The sequence below is a fragment of the Diplotaxodon limnothrissa genome, linkage group LG5 (genome assembly GCF_057381915.1).
Source record: "Diplotaxodon limnothrissa isolate DT_005_m linkage group LG5, D_limnothrissa_male_GT1.1, whole genome shotgun sequence".
NCBI classification, from domain to species: Eukaryota; Metazoa; Chordata; class Actinopteri; order Cichliformes; family Cichlidae; genus Diplotaxodon; species Diplotaxodon limnothrissa.
The window spans coordinates 41307986-41329829 of record NC_140600.1 but is presented as its reverse complement, the minus strand read 5'-3'; the positions used below and the strand labels follow the sequence as shown (position 1 = coordinate 41329829).

General features: G+C 45.1%; 1 protein-coding gene across 1 annotated transcript; it reads left to right on the top strand.

Annotated features, from left to right (window-relative positions):
- The first annotated feature begins 8942 nt into the window (after positions 1-8942).
- On the top strand, positions 8943-10331 carry LOC146632910 (zinc-binding protein A33-like). Its single transcript, XM_085354776.1, has one exon. It carries the CDS (start codon positions 8943-8945, stop codon positions 10329-10331), a length of 1389 nt encoding a protein of 462 aa, XP_085210902.1.
- The last annotated feature ends 11513 nt before the right edge of the window (positions 10332-21844 follow it).

Genomic DNA, 21844 nt, shown 5'->3' with positions numbered 1-21844 from the left:
TTATGGTCGACAGTATCGAACGCTGCACTGAGTCCACTAAAGGACACAGAGCTACCATAATAAAGAGTTTACTGAAACACTGATGAGTGTCCTCGTGTTTACATCCAGCAGAAGCAGAAGGACGTGAAGTCGTACAAAGACCTGATGTATGGTGATCTAAATCTAAAAAAGCAGTTTAAATAGTTTAACTTTTTACCATGAATGAATACAGATGGGAAAATCTAATTTCAAGTTTAAAACGTCACTGAAATAACAGAAAATACGTGTAGATGTTAATCCACAAGAAATTAAATTATTTAAAATGACCAGAAGGTGACCAAACTGTTCCAACCATTAAATGACCCAGTGACATGATTTTGTTTCAAACTGGAATCCATGTTTAATGTCTCTGTTTGTGTTTGTGCACCCGTACTGCTTCCTTTATGTATTATCTTCTGATCTGTGTGATCTGTGTGTTTGTACACCTCTCTGTATTTAACCATTATTCATTATAACCAGTGTTGGGACTAACGCATTATTAAGTAACGCGTTACAGTAACTACGTTATTATTGTGTTAACGAGCACGGTAACTAGTTATTATGCCAAAATCAGGAACGCGTTACTCGTTACTGGGATTCAGATAGACTCGTTACTCGTTACTTCGTGTGGTGGCATCGCGGAGCTTCCAAAGATTCAGTAACATTAGCAAGTGGTGGAGGCCAGCAGGTGGAGGGAAAGGGGAGGCAGGAGGAGAAGAGACCCGAGGTGGTGAACTGAACTTCAGGTAAGAAGTTATGACCTGCAGTCTCTCTGGGTCAGATATGAACCAAGTTTAGGTGGAGTTTATTTTCGTTGTGCTGACTTTTTCGTACTGCGTGCTAGCTAGCATGATGGAGTTTCTATACAGCTGGGTGTTAATGATGTTGCACTTTATTTTGTTCATACGGTTAATTATTAGAGTTGCCAACCGTCCCGTCTGGTATTCAGAGAAAATATTACGCGTTTCTTATTGAGGTGAAAAGAAACACAGTTTGTCCCGGATTTCAGCTACAATGAAAAAGGCACAAAGCTGGAGTTATTCTGTGTTTACGCTGCACAGCTGCCTCTTCTTCTCTCATTCTCCCCCCTCCCTCTCCTGTTGCTACTTCAATCATGAAACTGATCAATGATCAGCTGATCGGCTTTTCTCTCTTGTTTGTTTATCGCCCACTTTGTGCCAGAAAGAGGAAACCAGTGGATGTCGTGCTAAACAACAGCAGCAGGTTTAAGCTTGATCAGCTGTTGTTAGAATTTATTTAATATTAATTTCTAGTATCAGCTGATGTTTGCTGGAGCCACAGCTGCAAAGCTGCTGGTCATGATGTCGGTTTGGATATGTGGTGAGAGGGAAACATGAAGATGAAACCAGGAGATGTCCTTACTGAATCATCAGAGCTGTAATGGAGAAACAGGTTTACCTTTTAGGTGACATGGATGAGTTGAAGTTATGAACTGTTTCTGAGAGACTAATAACACCAGGATCCTTTTCTAAGTAGCTGACAGCTGGTAACTGTGCAGGGGCGGGTCTAGCAAAGTGTTGCCAGGGGGGCATGTAGGGCATTAACAGGGAGAGGGGGGCACAAAGAAATACTTTTCTTTCTTATTCTCATTTAAAATGTCTCGCTTTTAAAAAATAATTATCTGAATCTTACAACAAACGATTGATAGATTGATGCATATATACCATCAGAACAGTGTACATCACTGTCACAACAGCGTTTGTTTTCATTCAAAGGCTTTATGATTTTTCCTATAATGGTGGGCCGGTCTCTAGTCAAAATGTCCGGGCCAATTTTTTGTCCCAGTCCAGCCCTGTATGCAGCTCACCTGCAGTCTGCTGTTACCTACATCTTCCTATTCAGAAGGCAGAATTTACGAGTTCTGAGTACAATCGAAAGCACCACGACTGCAGTTTTTGTGTTGGATGTAAAAGGCGCACATGACGCTGTGACGTAGGCTAGAATCATGGCAGCAGTCAATGACGGTCCAGGCGTGGGATTTCTCTCGTGGAAATATGCACATTATCTTTTCCTTTCTATTGGTAGGTGGCACAGTGCACTGTGGCAAGTAAGCAAGCTAGAAGACTGCAAAGTTATGGAAGAAACACATTAACAAGAGAATTCTGAGTAAAACCAAAGTTACTTTCCCTAGTAACTAGTGTGAGATTATACATTACTTTGAAAGTAATGAGTAACTTGAAGTAACGGAGTTACTTTTGATAGAAGTAACTAGTAATGTAACTAAGTTACTAATTTAAAGTAACCCAACACTGATTATTAATCTCTGGCTCTCGTCCACAGCGTCCCCATCACTCCCAACCAATCACAGCAGATGGCCCCGCCCCTCCCTGAGCCTGGTTCTGCCAGAGGTTTCTTCCTGTTAAAACAGAGTTTTTCCTTCCCACTGTTTCCCAGTGCTAACTTAGTGGTCGTCTGATTCTTGGGGTTTCTCTGTGTGTGTCTGTAGGTCTGTGCCTAACAATATAAAGTAGTTGCTGAGATTTGATGCTAGATGAGTGAAAGTGAACTGAATTGATCTAATTAATTAATGCAAACAGGAGTTAGCCGACCCATCTGAGTCACAGTGTGACGCTGAAAGCAGGCGACAGGTTAGCCGACATGCGTCTCCATCAGCTAAGAGGAAAAATGAGACGAGCAGAAGCTGCAGCCCTTTGCTTCAGACCAGCTCTAACGAAACCAGCGGGTGATGTCACAACCTGCTACGACCGTCTTCAGATTCAGTGTGATCTGGACTGACAGTGAACTGGCAGCACGGAAAACTGACATCACCTTTTCCAGCTAACCCATTTAAACCAGTGAGAGGGAGGGACTGGCAGACAGAGGCCCACAGAGCTAAACTGAGCTCTGCTATTTTTGAGTGACCTGTTAGAAGTAAGAAAATGATATTCTTAACAAGAGTCCCCCTTTTAAAATGGGCTAATTGGCAGAACATTAAGCTGCTGGGAATTAAACCAGTTCCACACTTTCAGTGACGTCATCGCCCACAGGCGAGGCGGCATCACGGAACAGGATCACCCGGCTCAGATCCAAGGGCCCCAAGGTCAGGAGGAAGAAATGAATAATACGAGCAGAAAATGAGTCAAACTGAAAGTGAATAACCAGACACAGAAAAGGCTCCGAAAATAACGAACACAACTGGACTAGTAAGCAAAGCTATGACAAAGACACAAAAGGGCCATTTTCAAACCATTAACACCACCATGACCTGGATGACTGAGAAGCTGCACATCACCCTGAACTAAATCCCAACAATGAAGCAGAACAACACAACGAGACACACGATCACCAGAAAAGCAACAAGACTGACCAAGGATTTGAAAGGTTAATCAAAGACACAGCACGACCAGGAAAACTGGACAAAGATGGAAGCTACAAAACTACAAAAATGGAATCCGGAAGAAGCAGAACAGCAACAAAGAAGCAGAAAGACCAAAACGATGAGAAAAAGGGGCGATGGGGTGTCTCCACACTCGGCTGGGACTCGTTTGGTTTGCAGATGTGGAGGTGTTTGAGGCTCGGGGGCGTCTCATGCATCTGTATTTTATAATCCGCTGTGTGTGTGTGTGTCGCCTCCACGGTGGTTAAACCAGTGATGGTTAGGCTGTGTGTGCATGAAAAGATTGGACTGTATATAATCCCTCATAATCCACAGGTTTAAATGACGAGTGGCTGATTTAGGATGTTCAGTCATTTGTACAGTGCTAAGGAGTTTATGTTGTATGTGAAATCCCCAGCTGCTGTAGTAATTACCATTATGCTCGCGTGAGGAGGTTTAAACGCAGCAGCTCGCAGCACACACCGTTTATTTTCTTGGACTGTCTCCTGCACATTTGGCGTTCGCTAAACTGGTGCTTACATTCCTGCAGGCCCAAAGTAAATCACACGTTGGATAAAATTACATTTTTCGAGCATTTCTTTGGCTGGCTTTATGGTTTCTACTCCCGAGGGAATCTTCAACCTTTTAACCTGCTCTGCTGAGACGATCCAGCACCCGAAAAACACTTTGCCCTCAATCGCCCCACTCTGTCTGAAAGACTGATTTCGCACACTTGCCCATTTGTTCATATCGGCCCGTTTCTGCACATTTCTTTCATCGTCAGAGGCACAAAGCTGTGGAGCCACCAACCAAGGAAGATGCTACATTTAGCTAACTATCTTTAAAACCATTAACAACACATAAATAAGCCCGAGCACGTCACAATCAGCCACAGTCAAAGACTGTTCACCCAAAAACACAACTCTAAGAACACACACCAGCTGTGCTTCAACACAAGATGAGGAAGCTGTAGCTGCACAGGACACCTGCAGGAAGTGCTAAAGGTTTAGCGCCGCACTGTTGACTGCTTGGGTAAGATGGCCAGCTCCATTGCAACCACAGGAAATAACTCAATGGAGATGAAATAAAAACTCGATTTAAGAAAGAGTTTGCTTAAGTTAAAAAAATGGTATTCCCAACAATCAGATGGCCCCCTTTTAGGAACTATTGAGTTCTTCTTCTTCTTCCCCTTGGTGTTTGACCTCGACGTGTGAGCTAGCCGTGGATCTGACACACAAGCTGTGCACGCTTACTGGAGTTAGCCCCGCCCTAAAATCTCGCCCACTTCAAGTTCATTTTCTCTTAAACTTCTGTCCAATCATCCAGTAGAGTCGCCCCCTGCTGGACAGTTCAGTTCAGTTACATTTGCCATGTATGGCACCAAAGCAGAACAACAGTTGTTGAATATTGTACGGTAAAGATCCTTCGATAATACAGAGAAACAACAACAATCAGAGCGAGACCTCTGTGGCGGTTCTGGTTTCATTTTTTAAATCTACTTTAAACATAAAATCTGTTCTTTTTAGAAAATAAAGGCTCTCGTTTAGGATTAGAAAAGGATCCAAGGTTAGGGTTCAAATGAAACAATGTTTTTCTAAACTGTGTTTTTGCCTGTGAGGCTGACATCCTGCAGCTCTTCCAAAGGAGGATACCTGAGTTTGGAGGTGATCCTGGCTTTGATGAAGAAAAGGAGCGAATAGATAAGATAGATCTTTAATGCCACTGTTACAAGAACAATGAAAGACAGTTTGGCATCTCTGCATTAGCAGCATGTAGATTTTACATTATAATTACTTTAGAATAAAAGATACACAGGTATGTACAGCTGTATATGACGCACTCGTACCTGAACATGCTGCTTTTCCATGACCAGGTCTGTCTGTGTTTGGCAGACGTGCTGCTGAAGAGGATCTGTGGTGTGATGTTGACCAAACTAAAAATTATGGATATGGAAGATTTGCAGAGATTAGGATCACAGATGGTGTCCACAGTTCTTACAAACTGCAAAGACTCCTCCAGGTGATACTCGGCTGATCGCTGTACCTGCTGAGGAGATGTTACAGGCTGTTGTAGAAGAACAAAATGGCCTGACGTTGTTAACAAGACAAACCAGACACTCCCTGCTGCTTTTCTCCTCACTACAGTCGAGCGCTGCCACATCACAGGTGTTCTAACCTGATGATTATCCTTCTAATATTGTACTTAAAAGTTGGAACAAGAGCTCTGCAATTAAAAAGTAGCTATTCTGAACAAGTGAACCGTGAGTGCTCCTTCCTGAAGGCTGGTTTCATTCGTCTGCGCCTCCCACGGGTGGATTTTTGCACATTTATCAAAGATTCAAAGCAGGAAAGAAAACGAATTTCATAGAAAGGCCAATAACATTATTACAATAACAGAAACAAATATTTGGAGTTCTCAGTTATTCAAACAAGATAATCATGAACAAACTAAAACTTGTCAGTGCATCATCAAAACCACCCATCCATCCTTCCTTCCATCCTTCCTTCCATCCTTCCTTCCTTCCTTCCTTCCTTCCTTCCTTCCTTCCTTCCTTCCTTCCTCGCTCCGTCTACCACATGTCTGGGTCCAGGTTTTAAGAGCAGCCGTCTAATCAGAGACTCCTGGACCTCCTTCAGTTCTTCTTGAAGGACACAGAGTTCTTTCCAAACCTCCTTCTTCTGGCTGCTCCCTGCAGGGATCTCCTCACCCCTTCCCTACCACCCCCCTCTGTCACACCAGCTCTTTGTGCTCTTCTCCTCCTGCCTGGCAGCTCCATCGTATCCACCCTCCCTCCTCTGCACATGTGCAAACCATCTCAGCCTCATGGACTCATTTCTGATCCTGCTCACTCTCAGTGAACATCTGACCAGCTTCAGCTTCAAACCAGCTGAGAGTAATAATCCAGGGTCTCCTCCAGTTGAATATCTCTGAAGCACCTGACCTAGAAGAAGCCCAGCAGGTGTCCTGGTCAGATGATGAACCAGCTCAGCTTGGTCCATGCGGAGGAGGAGCAGCACTGGACTTTCTGCAGCTCGTGTCATCAAACTCATTCACAGATATTTGAGGTCATTCGATGAAAGATGAAACAACTTTTTTAATTCTGCTGCTTTTCAGGCCCCGGGTCACATTCATTTAATTACAGGATTTTAGTCGTAACAGCTGGAAATGTCAAATAATAACAGCTTATTTTGCCCGGCTGTTTTCCATCACGTTTCAGCCAGTTTGATGGTGTAATGGATTCTAAATTAAAGCCTCTGTAGCCTCACAAAGGCCCAATAAAACCAGCGATCTGACTCCATGACCTCCCGATGGTGGCGAGGAGGAGAAACATCGACTGTGAGCCAGACTGTGAGCTCTGCGCTGAAGTGTTTGGAAAAGGAGAGAGAAGAGCTCATCAAGCACAAAATGACCTGCTGGGGTTGAAATGAACGACTTACTTTTACAGTCAAAGATCACAGAGGCGTTCCAGCTCCACTGAATCCACTTCAGATCTGCACCCATCACATTCTTCTGACAATCGCGAACCGGCATCTCTTGAGCGTAAATCCAGGTTAAAAATGAACAGACTCATGACGTGCATCATCTAAACTCTGATGTCACATCCTTTGAAGGAATCTGCCATAACCTCAAACCATTAATATCGATGTCTGGTAATTTCTTTATGGTATAGATACAGTTTACTTACTTGTCAGCAGGTTCAATCGCCTCCCTCAGGAGGGTGGTGTGTCACCACAGTGCAGCTCTTTGTTCTCACCCCTGCTCCGACGTCTACGCCGCTAGATGTGTCCGACAGACCGCTGTCCGTCCTCATCAACGCTGCCCAGCAATAACAGGGCAGGGATGCTGGGAATCTTCTGCACCCTCCCATGAGTTTCCCCAGAGCCCGAGGAGGGCACGACTGATGGGCCTCATGGTCTGCCCGCCTGTGTCCTCCGGTGGCTCGTTCACACGGAAGCAGCTGTGCTGTGTTGACTGAGTGAAGGTCCAGTACCTGCCGCTGAGCTCCATCTTTTCTTCGTGGCTTTTGTGGACCATGTGTGCCATCACACCGAGGCGTGAGTGAGTGCTCCCTGGCCGCTGTGCTTGTGCTGTGCTTCGTGTTGCAGTGTAAACCTGTAAAAAAGGATGGCCCTCAGACATGGGCTGTATCCCAATTCAGGGGCTGCAGCCTTAAAGTACGCAGCCTCAACGATCCTCAAGGGCCGTGTACTCAAAGACCGCTAAGGCCGGAAGTGCGAGGCTTGTGAAATGGGACGGTCTAGCCTCCGTTGCGCTGCCCAGGTTGCCTAGCGACCATGATACTAACAGCTGGAAACGTGTCATACAGCTGTGTTTGACAGAAATGAAGGAGACAATCTTTTGTTCATTTGTTTGTTTCTACATGAGCTTTGATCATTCTCTGTGAGATTAAGCTCAGCTATTGGACGGCGTATATTTTAAAGTAAAGGCTTTAAAACCAAGTTAGTACAAACGTCACTAATGTCACATAACTTTGCCGACATGTGGCCAACAGTAATGTTTTAATGTTCTTCGTTATTAAACATTTGCACATAAATAAGTGACATAATATTCAGTACTTACTTAAAGTTTACTCTTCGGCCGCCCCTCGTCCGCCGTTTTTTTCGGCAAATTTATCCACACCCACCGCCGCGCTATGCATTCTGGGATATGTTGAGCCACAAAGTCTACACTGCCACAGCCTTAAAATTCAGGGAAATGAAGGACGCATTTGAGGGCCGCATTTCGAGCAGCCTTTGAATTGGGACAGCCTTCATCGCGTCGCTGTGACGTAATCGGCCTTGAAATGCGGCCTTTAAGGCTGCAGACCCTGAACTGGGATACAGCCATGGTCTTCTTTTGTGTCTTTGTTTGTTTTTCTTGCCTCAGCTTTTGGGTTCAGACTCTATTATATCCCAGTCTTTTTCATGTTTTCTGTACTTTTAGAGTTTGGAAGCTTTTTCTTTGTTGTCACTTGTGAAATTCAGGGATGTGTAATATTATGATCTTAAACTTCCTTTTCTCATGTCTGTGGAAAAATGTAATCGCAGAGAAAAAGCTGTCGTAATAAAGGCCTACATGGGGCAGCTTGTTGTCACCCATCAGTATCAGCTGTGCTTCTGGTATTGCATCACACACTCACTTTCTCACAGCGGTGCTGAACAGCGCTTTGTTTTAGGCTCATGAATCTCTTCATGTCCAGACCTGCACCTGAACAGAAACTTGCTCTGCAGTTTTAGACCTGTTTGCAGTTTTGGAAACTGATTCTCTGGAATGACTCAACTACAACTTACAGTTGAAGCAACAGCATTCGTAATCAAGCTCCACCCCTCACCTGAGACACACCAAGTTTCCTCTCGCTCGCAGCGGGACAGTCAGACTGAACATCAGACCAGCAGCTTCCTCTGGCGAGTCCAGCGTCAGGACACAAACAACACTGCTGCTTCTGGCTGCCGACGCTCCACACTGAAGGTTAGTTTGACTGAAAACACGACTCACAGGAAGCTTCAGTGAAGGCAGCAGAGGAGGGACGGGAGTCACGCCTGACTGTAGTGCCTGTCTGCTGCTTCCAGCTTCACCCGGAGACTCCATGGCTGCCAGATCAGATCTTTGCTGTCCAGTTTGTCTGGACATCTTCAAAGAGCCGGTTCTTCTGCCGTGCAGCCACAGCTTCTGTAAGGACTGTCTGGACAGCTGGTGGAGAGAAAACCCAGCACGCGACTGTCCAGTCTGTCAGAAACAATCTACAATGCACGATCCACCGTGTAACCTTGCTCTGAAGAACCTGTGCGAGACGTTCATAGAAGAGAGAAATCAGATAACTCCGGAGGATCTCTGCAGTCTGCACTCTGAGAAACTCAGTCTCTTCTGTCTGGACCATCAGGAGCTAGTGTGTGTGGTCTGCGGCACTTCGGACAAACACAGCGACCACAAGTTCAAGCCCATCGATAAAGCTGCACAACAACACAAGAATGACCTTCAGGAAACTGTGGAAGCTTTAAAGCAGAAGTTAAAGGTCTGTGAAGAAGTCCAGGTGAACTTTGATCAAACAGCAGGACACATTAAGGCCCAGGCCCGACGCACAGAGAGGAAGATTAGGGAGCAGTTTAAGAAGCTTCACCAGTTTCTAGCAGAGGAAGAGGAGGCCAGGCTGACCGTGCTGTGGGAGGAAGAGGAGCAGAAGAGCTGGATGATGAAGGAGAAGATGGAGGCTCTGAGCAGAGAGATAGCAGCTCTTTCAGACACAATCAGAGCCACAGAGGAGGAGCTGAGAGCTGAAGACGTCTCATTCCTGCACAACTACAAGGCTGTGGTGGAAAGAGTCCAGCGCTGCCCCCTGCTGGATGATCCACAGCTGCCCCCGGGAGCTCTGATAGACCAGGCCAAACACCTGGGCAACCTGACCTTCAGCATCTGGAATAACATGAAGTATATGGTCTCCTACACTCCTCTGATCCTGAACCCAAACACTGCCCATCCGGGACTGATCCTGTATGAAGGTCTGACCACCATGACGGTTGGAGACCGGCAGCAGCTCCCGGATAATCCAGAGAGGTTTGATCATCTCTACTTTGCCCTGAGCTCAAAGGGCTTTGATTCAGGGAAGCACAGCTGGGATGTTGAGGTTGGAGATAACAGAGGTTGGTCACTGGGCGTGTTAGCAGAGTCTGACCAGAGGAAGGGAAACATACGGTCTGGACTGTGGGGACTGGGATACAGTCAAGGTCAGTACTATGCAGGATCATCAGCAGATCCAGAAGCTGCTCTCTCGGTGAACAAGAAGTACAAGAGGATCAGACTGAATCTGGACTGGACCAAAGGAAAGCTGTCGTTCTCTGACGCTGACACCGGCAAACACATACACACCTTCACACACACTTGCAGTGAAAAAGTGTTTCCATTCTTTGCCACTGTGATTAAATACCCCATTAAGCTGTTACCAGTAAAGTTCTCACTGTTAGTGAAGCAGAACATTTAGACACAAACAGGAAGATCATTTCTAAAATGTTGGATTGCTGCATTATTGTGTCACTTCCTGTTCCTGATACTAAGTGCAGGGATGCTTTTCTGCAGTTTAATCTGTATAGGTTGTTTAATTGCAAACCTTTGAGAACAACTTATTTCGTAGCGTAATCTTCACATGCTTTTTCTGAATCACCTGCAAATTATATCCATAGTATTCAATCATTGTCTCTTTAGGGATTTGCTAGCTTAGCGTAGCTATGAGCTCAGATCTCAGTCACTAGCAGCATGGTTTCTGCATGTGTGTCAGAGGTTTATACTGGATAGCAAACAATAACAGAAACAAAGTTAAATCAACATGGAAATCACAAACTGATGATCAACAGGAAATACATTTTATTTACTCTGGCAACTTTAATATAATAGAATCAACATTGAAACAATGTCGACATCACTACTAAAGATCAACAGGATATCAGCGGTGTTTCATCTTATGGTAAACAGAACAAAGCACTTCAGAATATTGCATCTACTTATCTGATGTCATGATATACCGTATTTTCCACACTATAAAGCGCACTTAAAATCCTTTAATTTCCTCAAAAATCGACAGTTCGCCTTATGTATGAATCTTGGTTGTGCTTACTGACCTCGAACCGATTTTATGTGCTACACGGCGCTCAAAAATCTGTCAAAAATGTTTTAGTGTGACTTTGGTAGCTACGAAGCCGCACCGCTTGATGGATTGTTGGAGCATTACAGCTACCGTAGTCAGGAGCCTCGTGGAGGAATCTGGGTCCTAAACTCCATCTGTTTCAGGTCCCAAAGTCAAACGAACACTGCAGCATCACTGAGACTTAAAAACTGTCTAAATTCTTTCATCTTTGATAAATGATCAGTGTTGCTGCTTTACCAGGTGTAACAATCAAGTTTAACATCCAGGCATCCATGAAAACAGGATTTATTAAATTCAGCGGAGTTAGAAGTTAGCAGGAAGCTAGCTCGCTAGTTTCCACCTAAACATGATATAGCATGTTCTGACTGAGAGATTTCTGAAACATTCAAACGTACAGCTCTGCTATCACTTCCAACATAAATGAAGACAGAAAACTAAACAGCAGTGATGTTTGTAGGGTTACTGAAGTTGGGCTAGCTGCTATATAATGATGTGCTACGTGCTCGCTAGCGACACAGCTATGTTAGCATAACATAAACACAGTGAAGCTGGAGGATGAACGCTAACTTTTTTGAAGTGGATTAAGCAAGAAGAATGAGTTGAGTAAAGTTTGACTTATCTGACTGTTTAGTTTTGCTTAATGCGCCTTATAGTCTGAAAAACACTGTAGCACAAAGCATTAAAACTAGCTGGTCAACTGTAGATCAATGACTTTCAGTATGAAATATACCACTCTGAGAAAGGTCCAAGTGCTAATAGCTTTGATTTACAATTCAACTGTGAATCCATGTTGTTTCAACCTTGTTGTTGTCACCTGGTCAACTATAAATAGATCAATCAGTTGTAAGAGGACAGTGTCATTACAGTTAAACCATCAGGCTTCATCAGTCTGTTAATTGAACATTTATTTAGCACAGAGTTTACAGTCTTGATCACAATTATAATACAGATTTAAAGTTAGCATTAATTCAATGCTGTCTTGCTATCTTGGAAATGTAGCTTGTGTGTAGCTTTGGAGGCCAGGCTTCACCTTCTGCAGCTACACCAAAGAGTAATACCCTCATTTTATGATAATTTCTTAATAACATGAATAAATTAATAAATATATTTGCAATAATGGATTACACAGCAGTGGGAATGCACGTTATTACAGTAGATGTCTTTTTACAAGTGCTTTAACCTGGTTTAAGTAAAATAATTCACCCACTGTTATCTTCACAGAGCAGAGCAGCTACCTGAACACTGCTCCCACAGGTGTTCATTATCTTGTTAATAGTATTACATCATGACTGTGTTTGACTGGATGCTGTGGCTCCTCTGAAAAAGAAAACCTCGAATCAGAAGTACTTGACTTTTTACCACAAACTTCATTTGTGGTACATAGCCAACTGTATATGTAGAAATAGCCACAGTCTTTAATTATCAATCATATTATTGATAAGTTCAGTGAATACTTTGTAAATGTTTTACCTGTCTTACTGGAGAAAACTGAAGAAAACCACTGAAGAAAAAAAAGAAAAAGAAAATATTGTTAATAAATATAAAAGCATGAGAGCTGGATGACTGAGCGTGCCTCAAGACAAATGTGAAAGCAAAACATCATGAAGACGTAAATGTGGGATTTCCAAACCACTAACATTTTAAAGGCGTCGCTTCCAGCTGGAATAGAAAAAAAACTCACATGAAACCGGTTCACAAATAAAATGTCTGCAGATGAATGTTTCCCTGTTAGAGTGAAAACAATGATTGACAAATACAAACTATATGGAATGAGACGAAGCCAGTTAATTAAATACAGTGGAAAGATCTGGGATGAGGAGGTCGTACTGATTGGGTTAAAAACCATTTAAATAACATGAGAGAGTGTAAATGTTTGGATGTTTGTTTTTGTTGTTGTTTACTTTTGTGCTGATTACTTAAATTAATTTGTGCTTTGGTATGAATTTGAACCGGAGCACGTCAGAAATAGATTACAACATTAAAATAATGTGTGATTTCAGTTATTGTTCATTCGACAAAATTGAAAATCACCCATCAGTCGTCGGCTTTGGTCCAAAGCGAAGCGTGTGATGAATCAATAACCAGCTTTTATTCTTTACTGTTCTTTGGTGTTTATGTTCCTTGGTGGGTGTGATGGGAAGCATGTACACAACTTCTTTACAAACACTATATTTGAGGCTCTGCAGGCCTACTTGTTGTTCCTAGAGTATTTAAAAGTAGAATGGGAGGCAGAGCCTTCAGTTTTCAGGCCCCTCTTCTGTGGAACCAGCTTCCAGTTTGGATTCAGGAGACAGACACTATCTCTGCTTTCAAGATCAGGCTTCAAACTTTCCTTTAAAGCATATAGTTAGGGCTGGACCAGGTGAATCCTGTCCTGTCTGTTGCGACAGATGTCCGGCCCACCCTGAGCCGGGGGTTTCTTGCGCCTCATTGTTGGGTTTTTCTGTATTATTGATGATTTGCTTTGATGTTGCCATTTTTTCTGTAGTTAAATGAGTTTGTGTGTTGTTTCCGATGAGCTTCATGCTGTGTGTATGTCAAAATAAAATAAAATAAAGAAAAATAAAGGTGTGAGTGAGAAAAACAGCAGGTCTCCTGTCTGTGAGCAGAATGAAAATATGACATCATGCTCTGCAGCGTATTGAGAGGATGGAGGCGGGAGCCCTCATGGGTACGAGTGTAGAGCACCGAGGCTGCAAATGCATAATTAAAACTCTGAAAGGTTTCACTGCTGTCTTCCATTTCCTCACAATGACACGGCACACATTAGCAGAGCGCTGCTGCTGAGCTCCATTCATGCTTTAAACGCTCATCTGGGGAGGTTTTAACAAGAGCCCGATCAGCATCACACCTCTGCATGCATGCTGCCTTGCTCAGGGGCAAGAAAAACATTGTTGGATCGGTGCTTTTAGGAGTTTTGCTAAAAGAGCCTGGAAGTTAAACTGAAACCATTTGAACTGTCATTGCTGAGGGGAACCTGCAGATATGATAATGTGAGTGTGAGACTCATTTTCTTCTGCGCTGAATAAATGATGATGATTCATTTGTTTCTCATGAAATGGCTCAAGGAAGTGCTGAAAGATGTCAGTGCTCATGTGATCAACACTTTCAGTGTGTCTTGACTTTGAAGCCTCTGATTCTGCGTTACACACCAAACTGGTGAGCAAACATCAGGCGTGCAGCTGTGAGCCACATCTGGCACAACGTTCATAGAGTCGAGTGTTTGTGGACGGGGGTCGTCGTGAACGCAAAGGTGGAAAAATGCGGTTTCATTTTGTGTCGTGGTGTGATGTCAGCAGCAGCGTGGCGTCCACCACAGCGAGGCAGCGACTCAGAGGCAGATGGTGGCGGTCTCTGAAGCTCCGCGCTGAGCTCCTGCTCACAGATTAATGGGACGTCGCTGCACACCTGAAAACACACCTCTCCTCACTCATCATCCCTGTCAGTCTAAAAAAAGAAGTGAGGTGAAGGTGTGTGTGAGGAGAAACTGTGCGAGTTACACACTGTGCCTCAAATCAGCAGCACATCAACAGTGAATATTCAGGACAAAACGATTTAACATCAACTTTCTCCACAAATGAAGCAAACAACACAAATCTAAACAAGGTTAGCTTTCATAGCACACACGAAGCTACTGATCTGCAACTCTGAACTAATCAACTAATCAATAACCAACTACAGAGACAGTGTGTGTGTGTGTGTGTGTGTGTGTGTGTGCGTGTGTGTGTGTGTGTGTGTGTGTGTGTGTGTGTGTGTGTGTGTGCAGCATAACTAACATGAGAGGGGTGAAACCCAGTAACGTTGGTAATGGCCACAGTAACACAGATTCGTGCACACACAGGTTTGGCTCCTCTGTGCTTTGCTGGTCGGGTCTGAGCTAGCGAACCTGTCTTCTCTGTGAGCACAGTTAGCGCTCTGCTAAGTTACTCGGGGAGATCGTGGCTCAAGAGTGGGCAGTTCGTCTTGTAATCGGAAGGTTGCTGCGGCTCCGACAGTCTCGGTCGTTGTGTCCTTGGGCGAGACACTGCACCCGTTGCCTACTGGTGGTGGTCAGAGGGCCCGGTGGCGCCAGTGTCCAGCAGCCTCGCCTCTGTCAGTGCTGAAGGGGCTGAAGGGAGGGTGACGGGATCAAACACACCTACTGTAAAAAGAGATAAAATGGATGATTTTATTTTTAAGATTCGGTTTAGCGTGACTGATGGTAAGGACATTTTTACAGCGCAGAATTCAATGCCAAGTAAAACCTCTTGTTTACGTCTGGAGGGCTGTGAGATGTAAAACATATAAAGCTTATAATACAACACAATTACAGCAGTTTGAAATATTAGGTAAAGTAAAGTCAGAGCGAATGTTTGCAGGGTTGTTTATGTGCACGGAGCCGTGGGTCATGTCTGTGTGAGTCCCACACGCATGAACGTGAGCTCATCCTGCAGCGTTTGTTATTGCGTTTTCCCGCCACCAGTTCGTGTCCTTCTTTCTGGTTTTTTCCCTGTGATGGGGAAAAGGACATATAGTGGCTACTACCCAGAATGCATTACAATTCCAGCGCTCTAGCTACTGCAGGCTCTCTGCAGAGCAGCGTTCTCACCTGTCTGAAGGTGAGAGTGGAACAGGTGGGAATGGCATGAGCTGTGTCTTTGCTGAACCTGGAGTGGGGTGGGGCCATTAAACCTGAAGTCAGCGCGCACAGGAAGCAGTGGCTTCTCAAAGCTTCACAGTACGCTGTGGAAAGTGTGTTTCCCTTCCACACCTGAGAAATAATCTAAAAGCCTCTTTGTGAGTTCACTGTTCTTCAGTCGGCGCCAAATAACCAGCAGGTTACTTCCTGATGTTTTCGATGCTTTGACAGGAACAAACGGTCTCCAGGAGACGGACTCCAGTCTGCGACGTGACAAACTCACGCTCAGCTTTTACAGGACGGACCGTCAGCTGCACGAACTGCTGTGAATCAGAATAAACTTGTAGGACGACCGAGGGAAACCCCACAGTGGGCCCTTGTTGGGTCCTAGCACCAGTATGAAGTGTGGGAGCCACTGTCACCCCTTGGTGTGTTACTGCCATCAGCTGGTATAAAGCATTGACCAGGATCTTTCTCAAAAACACTCTAATGCTGTCACACAGTCTGGATTAGTAAATGAAACATGGTCTGGTATGTTTATCAAACAGGGGCTGTGTGAGTGGACTGTGTCCTTTCAGATGCCCACAGGGCAAAGCTGCTGTGGGCCCTTTGTGCCCCCCCACACAGGGTCTTGGTGGGATAAGTAAACCTGCGTGTTTGCTGGTAACATCACTTTCAGGACTCGGTGCTCTCCTGCGTTGCCCTCATCAGGCAGCAGTATTGATGTTCACAAACATTATGATTTAGAGACTTTTAAAAGTCACAGTTTCCATTAACCCGACTCTTTAGTGCTCAGCGCCCGTGTGGAAGAAAGTGACAGGTGTGGCGCCGAGCTTTGATAATTGCCTCCTCACACGGGTCTCAAGCGGTCACTTACACTCCTGCACAGAATCTCTGCATCAGGATGCTGTGATGCTAAGAAGCTGTTACTGTGAAACTGACCTTTTATGGTTGTAAAATTATTATTTCTGAGAAGAAATCAATGGCTGACATTTGTTTGGCAGCAGAGGATCGATATCTGAAACACGAGGCGACCTAAAGAACCGCAGGTTAACATTACAGGCTGCTCACATAATGCTCGGGGGGAGGGTTTAATCTCATTTTAATCTCATGTTGAAAGCTTTCCTATGAAGCCAACTTAGCGTTTCATTTATCTGAGAAATGTTTCATTTTCTTTCATTAGTGACACTTGGTCTCTTCTAACAATTATAAGCAAATATCTCCAGTGGGGAGTAAAAGAAGCCCAGAAACAGCTTAATCGAGAAATGGAGTTCCCACAAAAATAAAAAGGAGATCATTTTGAAACAATCATGACTACAAATCACCTCCTAAGGTAACAGAAACATAGCGTACATGTCAGAAGCTGCAGTTCCTCTAGTGTCAAGCAGAGGCTCCAGCACTGAGACTCCCACATGTTTACATCCTGATACACAAACTGTAGCTACAGATAATCTCCTCCTTTGTAACAGCATCATTCACCGCTTTAAATCATATGAAGGCTCAAAGTTTGCATTATTAGGGGCGTGGCCTCTTTGATCGACAGGTGGATGTGACAGAGTTAGCTGTCTGCTAGCTTCACCTGAGCTGGACCTCTGGGCCGTGTTTGTGCTGCTGGAGCCTTTTGAGCGATTTAATGATATCATGTGACCAATAACATGGCTGCTGTGATGTCACTGTGCTAACAGAGCGTCCGATGTCGGCTCTAATCAGCAGGTCGGGGTCTGTCTGATGGACCCGTACAGTCTGTGGATTCAGACAGATGGTAGCATTAGCTCGTACTACCCTCTTATCCAAATATGGCTTCAAGCAATGAAACACTGAAGCTCCAAATTCTACAGAACCAGTGGGTGAGATGTGGCCAAGATCCATCTTCTGTAAACACTCCTATACGGCCAAACACGACACCGAGCCGAAGGAGTTAATGCTAATGCTAGCAGCAGGTGAAACAGTAAAGATGTGCAGAGAGGATCCCTGCAGGTTTCAGCTGCAGCCAGCTGTTTCTGATACACTACACATCCCATTAGCTCTCACTGCAGGAGGCATCGCGTGCATTCATACTTTGTCGGGAAAACGAATTCCTGACTGATAAAATCCACATGGAAAAGATATAAATCTTATAAAGTTTGTATCTGTCTTGTGTGAAACTTGTATGAAAAGCACACAAGAGTGAAAACAGTTACAAGATCCCCAGAAAAATTATATAAATGAAACTAAAACAATACATGAAAGTGGCCACGTTCATGAGTGGATCATATCAGCCTTCTATGATTCACTATGTGAAGTAGGCCACATCTGTCTTTTATACGTTTTTTCTATTTCTTTTCCGTACGGGAATCCAGAGGAATACCCGTTCATGTAGGAGCAAACTGGCAGGACATTTAGCTACACGAGTTGTTGACTTTCTACACGAAAATCTGGCTGAAGGTGAAGTTTTGTCGGTTTCCAAGAAATCATCGTATTGCCATCAAAAATGCGAACTCCAGAAACCCACCACAGGGACTGTCTGCAGTCTTGGAATCACGTTTTGGCATTTGCTTCCTTAATCCCTCCAGTTTGTCTGGAGGACTTGGAACCCGTTTTCCTTTGGAGCTCGGAACATATTTATTTTTGCTTTGCTCTTATCGCAGGATAATTATGGAGAAATCAAAACTGAGTGCCTGCTTCCTTTCATCACACCTGACTTCAGCCGTCAGGATGTCAACAATCTGAGCGAGCTCAGTGAAGTGCACTCACCTGCACAGGTACAGCCCAGCTAGTCTGATGTGGCTGTTCCCTCTCACACAGATGCTGTGCTGGAGTGAAGAACGTGCCGATGTTCAGCTTAAATCGCTCTTTGTTGGATAGATGCCATCTGTGAACTACACCAGAGTCAGAGATAACATAAACATTTACGAAACACTTGATTTTATTTGTCATGATTCCTACAAATACAAAAAAGAATAAAGAGATGAAAGGAGCTGCCTGCTGCGCTTCAGCAGCACGAGGCATGCAGACATAATGAGACGACACTTTATGCAGGCAAGAAAACCAAGTCTGTGTTTATTAAAGTAAATCATGCTGATGTATCAATAACATCTAGAACAGCTAAATTTATGCCTGATTCAGATGAAGATGTAGGAAAATAAAACCCGCGGCAGCAAACAGCGTACTGTCGATATTTGGAGATCCCCAAGCGTGTCACAAATCATGTTTTCAGGGGAGAGCGTGCCATATTAGGAGGAGCCGCTCCCCTGCTGGCGCTCCTGCTCTCTGACAAACAAAGAGGAGAAAAATGCTTTTTCCTCTGATAAAATAAACAGCTTAGCATGTTGCTGTGAGATTACAGCAGCAGCATTTCTTCAAACTTTCAAAGGTTAAATTCAGCTTTTTCTTATAGTCTGTCATGTGGCTGCTGGAGGGACCCTACAGAGTTTGCACAGGTAGTCCAAGTCAGCACGGTCCCAGCACGGTCTGAAGAGCATGCAGGAGACTCCAGGACACAGAGCTGGACCGGGCCTTGGAAGGCCTTCGCCCATCAGCTGGACCGGTATCTGCTCCTTCGTGCAAAGAGGACGAGCACTGTCAGAGCTACAAGATGACCTCCAGCAGGCCGCTGGTGTGGATGTGTCAGACCAAACATACAGAAACAGCCTTCATAAGGATGACCTGGCCTGATGTCCTGTCCCTGTGCTCACTGCCCGGCACCGTGGAGCCTGGCTGGCACAGATACCAGAACGGCACTTCCACAGATCAGAGCAGGTTCACCCTGAGCACATGTGACAGCTGTGGAAGGATTTGGAGAAGCCGTGAAGAAACGTTATGCTGCCTGTAACATCACTCAGCACGACCAGCACGACCAGTGACGGCCTGTAGAGGCATATCCACGGACAACGACACCCTGACTGTCATTAGGTCTCGGCAACGGTTCCTCCCGGTGCACGACAGAGCCCGGCCTCACCTGAGTCTGCAGGCAGAGGATGCAGGAATTAATGCCATTGACTGACAGGAGCTCCGTGATGAGCTGGTCCAGATCTAGAAGGAGACCCCCCCCGGGATGCTGATCACTTTCATCAAACTGTGAGGCATCCTGTCCTAAAACATTCATATATACACCAGTCATGAGTTGTGTATCAAACATGAACACATGTCCGGCTGCTTCACAAAGTTTTCTCTCTGCTCTCTGATGTCACACTGCTGACCCATGACCCTGTGACCTGGTGGATGTTAAGCTTAAAAGCTTAAATGGAAAATCCACACATGGACCGTTTGTAGGACCTGCAGGTGACCGGAGCTGCTCCAGGCTGCTGATATTGTTTTTCTCGGGTGCAGAGGAACATGTTTGCAGCTGCTCACATCTGGACAGGAACTCTTCCAGCGAGCAGGAGGACAAAGTGAGAACATAAAGAAGCTGAGCGGTGACACATTTATTAACATGATGAATTGCTCTTGGACGAGACATCTTGTCCTGCCTCGTACAAGAAAAGTATGATTTATGATTGCCTCAGAGTTCACTGTCAGAAAACAATACCGGGGGAATTATCGGCATTTGAGAATCTCTGTAATACAAATTAATGATCACATCACACAGCGAGCCCGGCCGGACCCCGCTGAATTGCACTCCTTAACAGCCTGTTTTGAAACGTTAATCAATTCATGACAAAGCTATAACTCAGCGCAGTGATGAGAAGAGAGAAAAAAGCCCACTAGTGTCCGTCCTCCTGCCAGCATCGCTCAGCCATCGAGAAATCACCGCGGTTATTTTCAGCTCAGTAACGACGGCCGCGCGCTCCGCTCTGTCTGCCGTCGTCCAAAGGTGAAGCGGGGAGAGCCTCCGTGCGACCGCATCAACTCTTCTACTCATTTCTAACGCCATCCATCACGGCGCTGTACATTTTCTGCCATTATTTCTCTATTATCAGATTTATTGGGGCTGGAACGAGGGGAAACGGGAACGGGCCAGTGGAATTTGTCAAAATCACGAGCAGGACGGAAAACCAATTAAAGGCCTGCTTTTGACAATTACTGCGACAGAGCGCGCGGCTGTTTAGCCTCATGTTAGAGAGTCAGTCAAAAGTTTGGACGCAGGGATTGTCTTTACTTTCATTTGATGGTTTTAAAGAAACTTTCTGGAAGTGTCTGGACTCACTGAGCTCCAGGTCTTAAAACACTGATGGACTGTGGCTCTCACCATACAGGCCCGTGGCACTGACCTCCCACATCATGAAGACCCTGGAAAGGCTCATCCTGGACCAGCTGCGACCCATAGTAAGACCACATCTGGATCCCCTTCAGTTCGCTTATCAGCCTCGTCTCGGAACAGAGGACGCCATCATCTACCTGCTCAATCGTGTCTACACCCATCTGGACCAGCCGGCGAGCACTGTGAGGGTCATGTTTTTTGACTTTTCCAGTGCTTTCAACACCATCAGGCCGACCCTCCTGGGTGATAAGTTAGCAGCGATGCAGGTGGATGCTTCTCTGGTGTCCTGGATTGTTGATTACCTGACAGGAAGACCACAATATGTACGTCTCCCACAGTGTGTGTCTGACAAGGTGATTAGCAACACAGGGGCACCACAGGGGACTGTCCTCTCCCCCTTCCTCTTCACCCTCTACACCACAGACTTCAGCCACTGCACAGAGACCTGCCATCTTCAGAAGTTTTCTGATGACTCTGCGGTGGTTGGATGCATCAGCAGGGATGATGAGACAGAGTACCGGGCTGTGGTCGACTCCTTTGTCACGTGGTGTGAGCAGAATCATCTGCAGCTCAACGTGGCAAAGACCAAAGAACTGATCGTGGACTTCAGGAAGACCAGGAAACACTTGACCCCTGTTTCAATCCAGGGGGTCAGTGTTGACATTGTGGAGGACTATAAATACCTTGGAGTACACATTGACAATAAACTGGACTGGGCTAAAAACACCACAGCACTTTACAGGAAGGGCCAGAGTCGTCTCTATTTTTTGAGGCGACTGAGGTCCTTCAACATCTGCCAGAAAATGCTGAGGATTTTCTATGAGTCTGTTGTGGCCAGTGCGATCCTCTATGCTGTTGCATGCTGGGGGAGCAGGCTGAGGGTCGCAGATGCCAACAGACTTAATAAACTGATCCGTAAGGCCAGCAATGTTGTGGGGATGGAGCTGGACTCCCTCAAGGTGGTGTCGGAGAGGCGGATGCTGTCCAAGATAAAGACAATGTTGGATAACACCTCCCACCCACTCCATGACATGCTGGTCAGTCACAGGAGCTCGT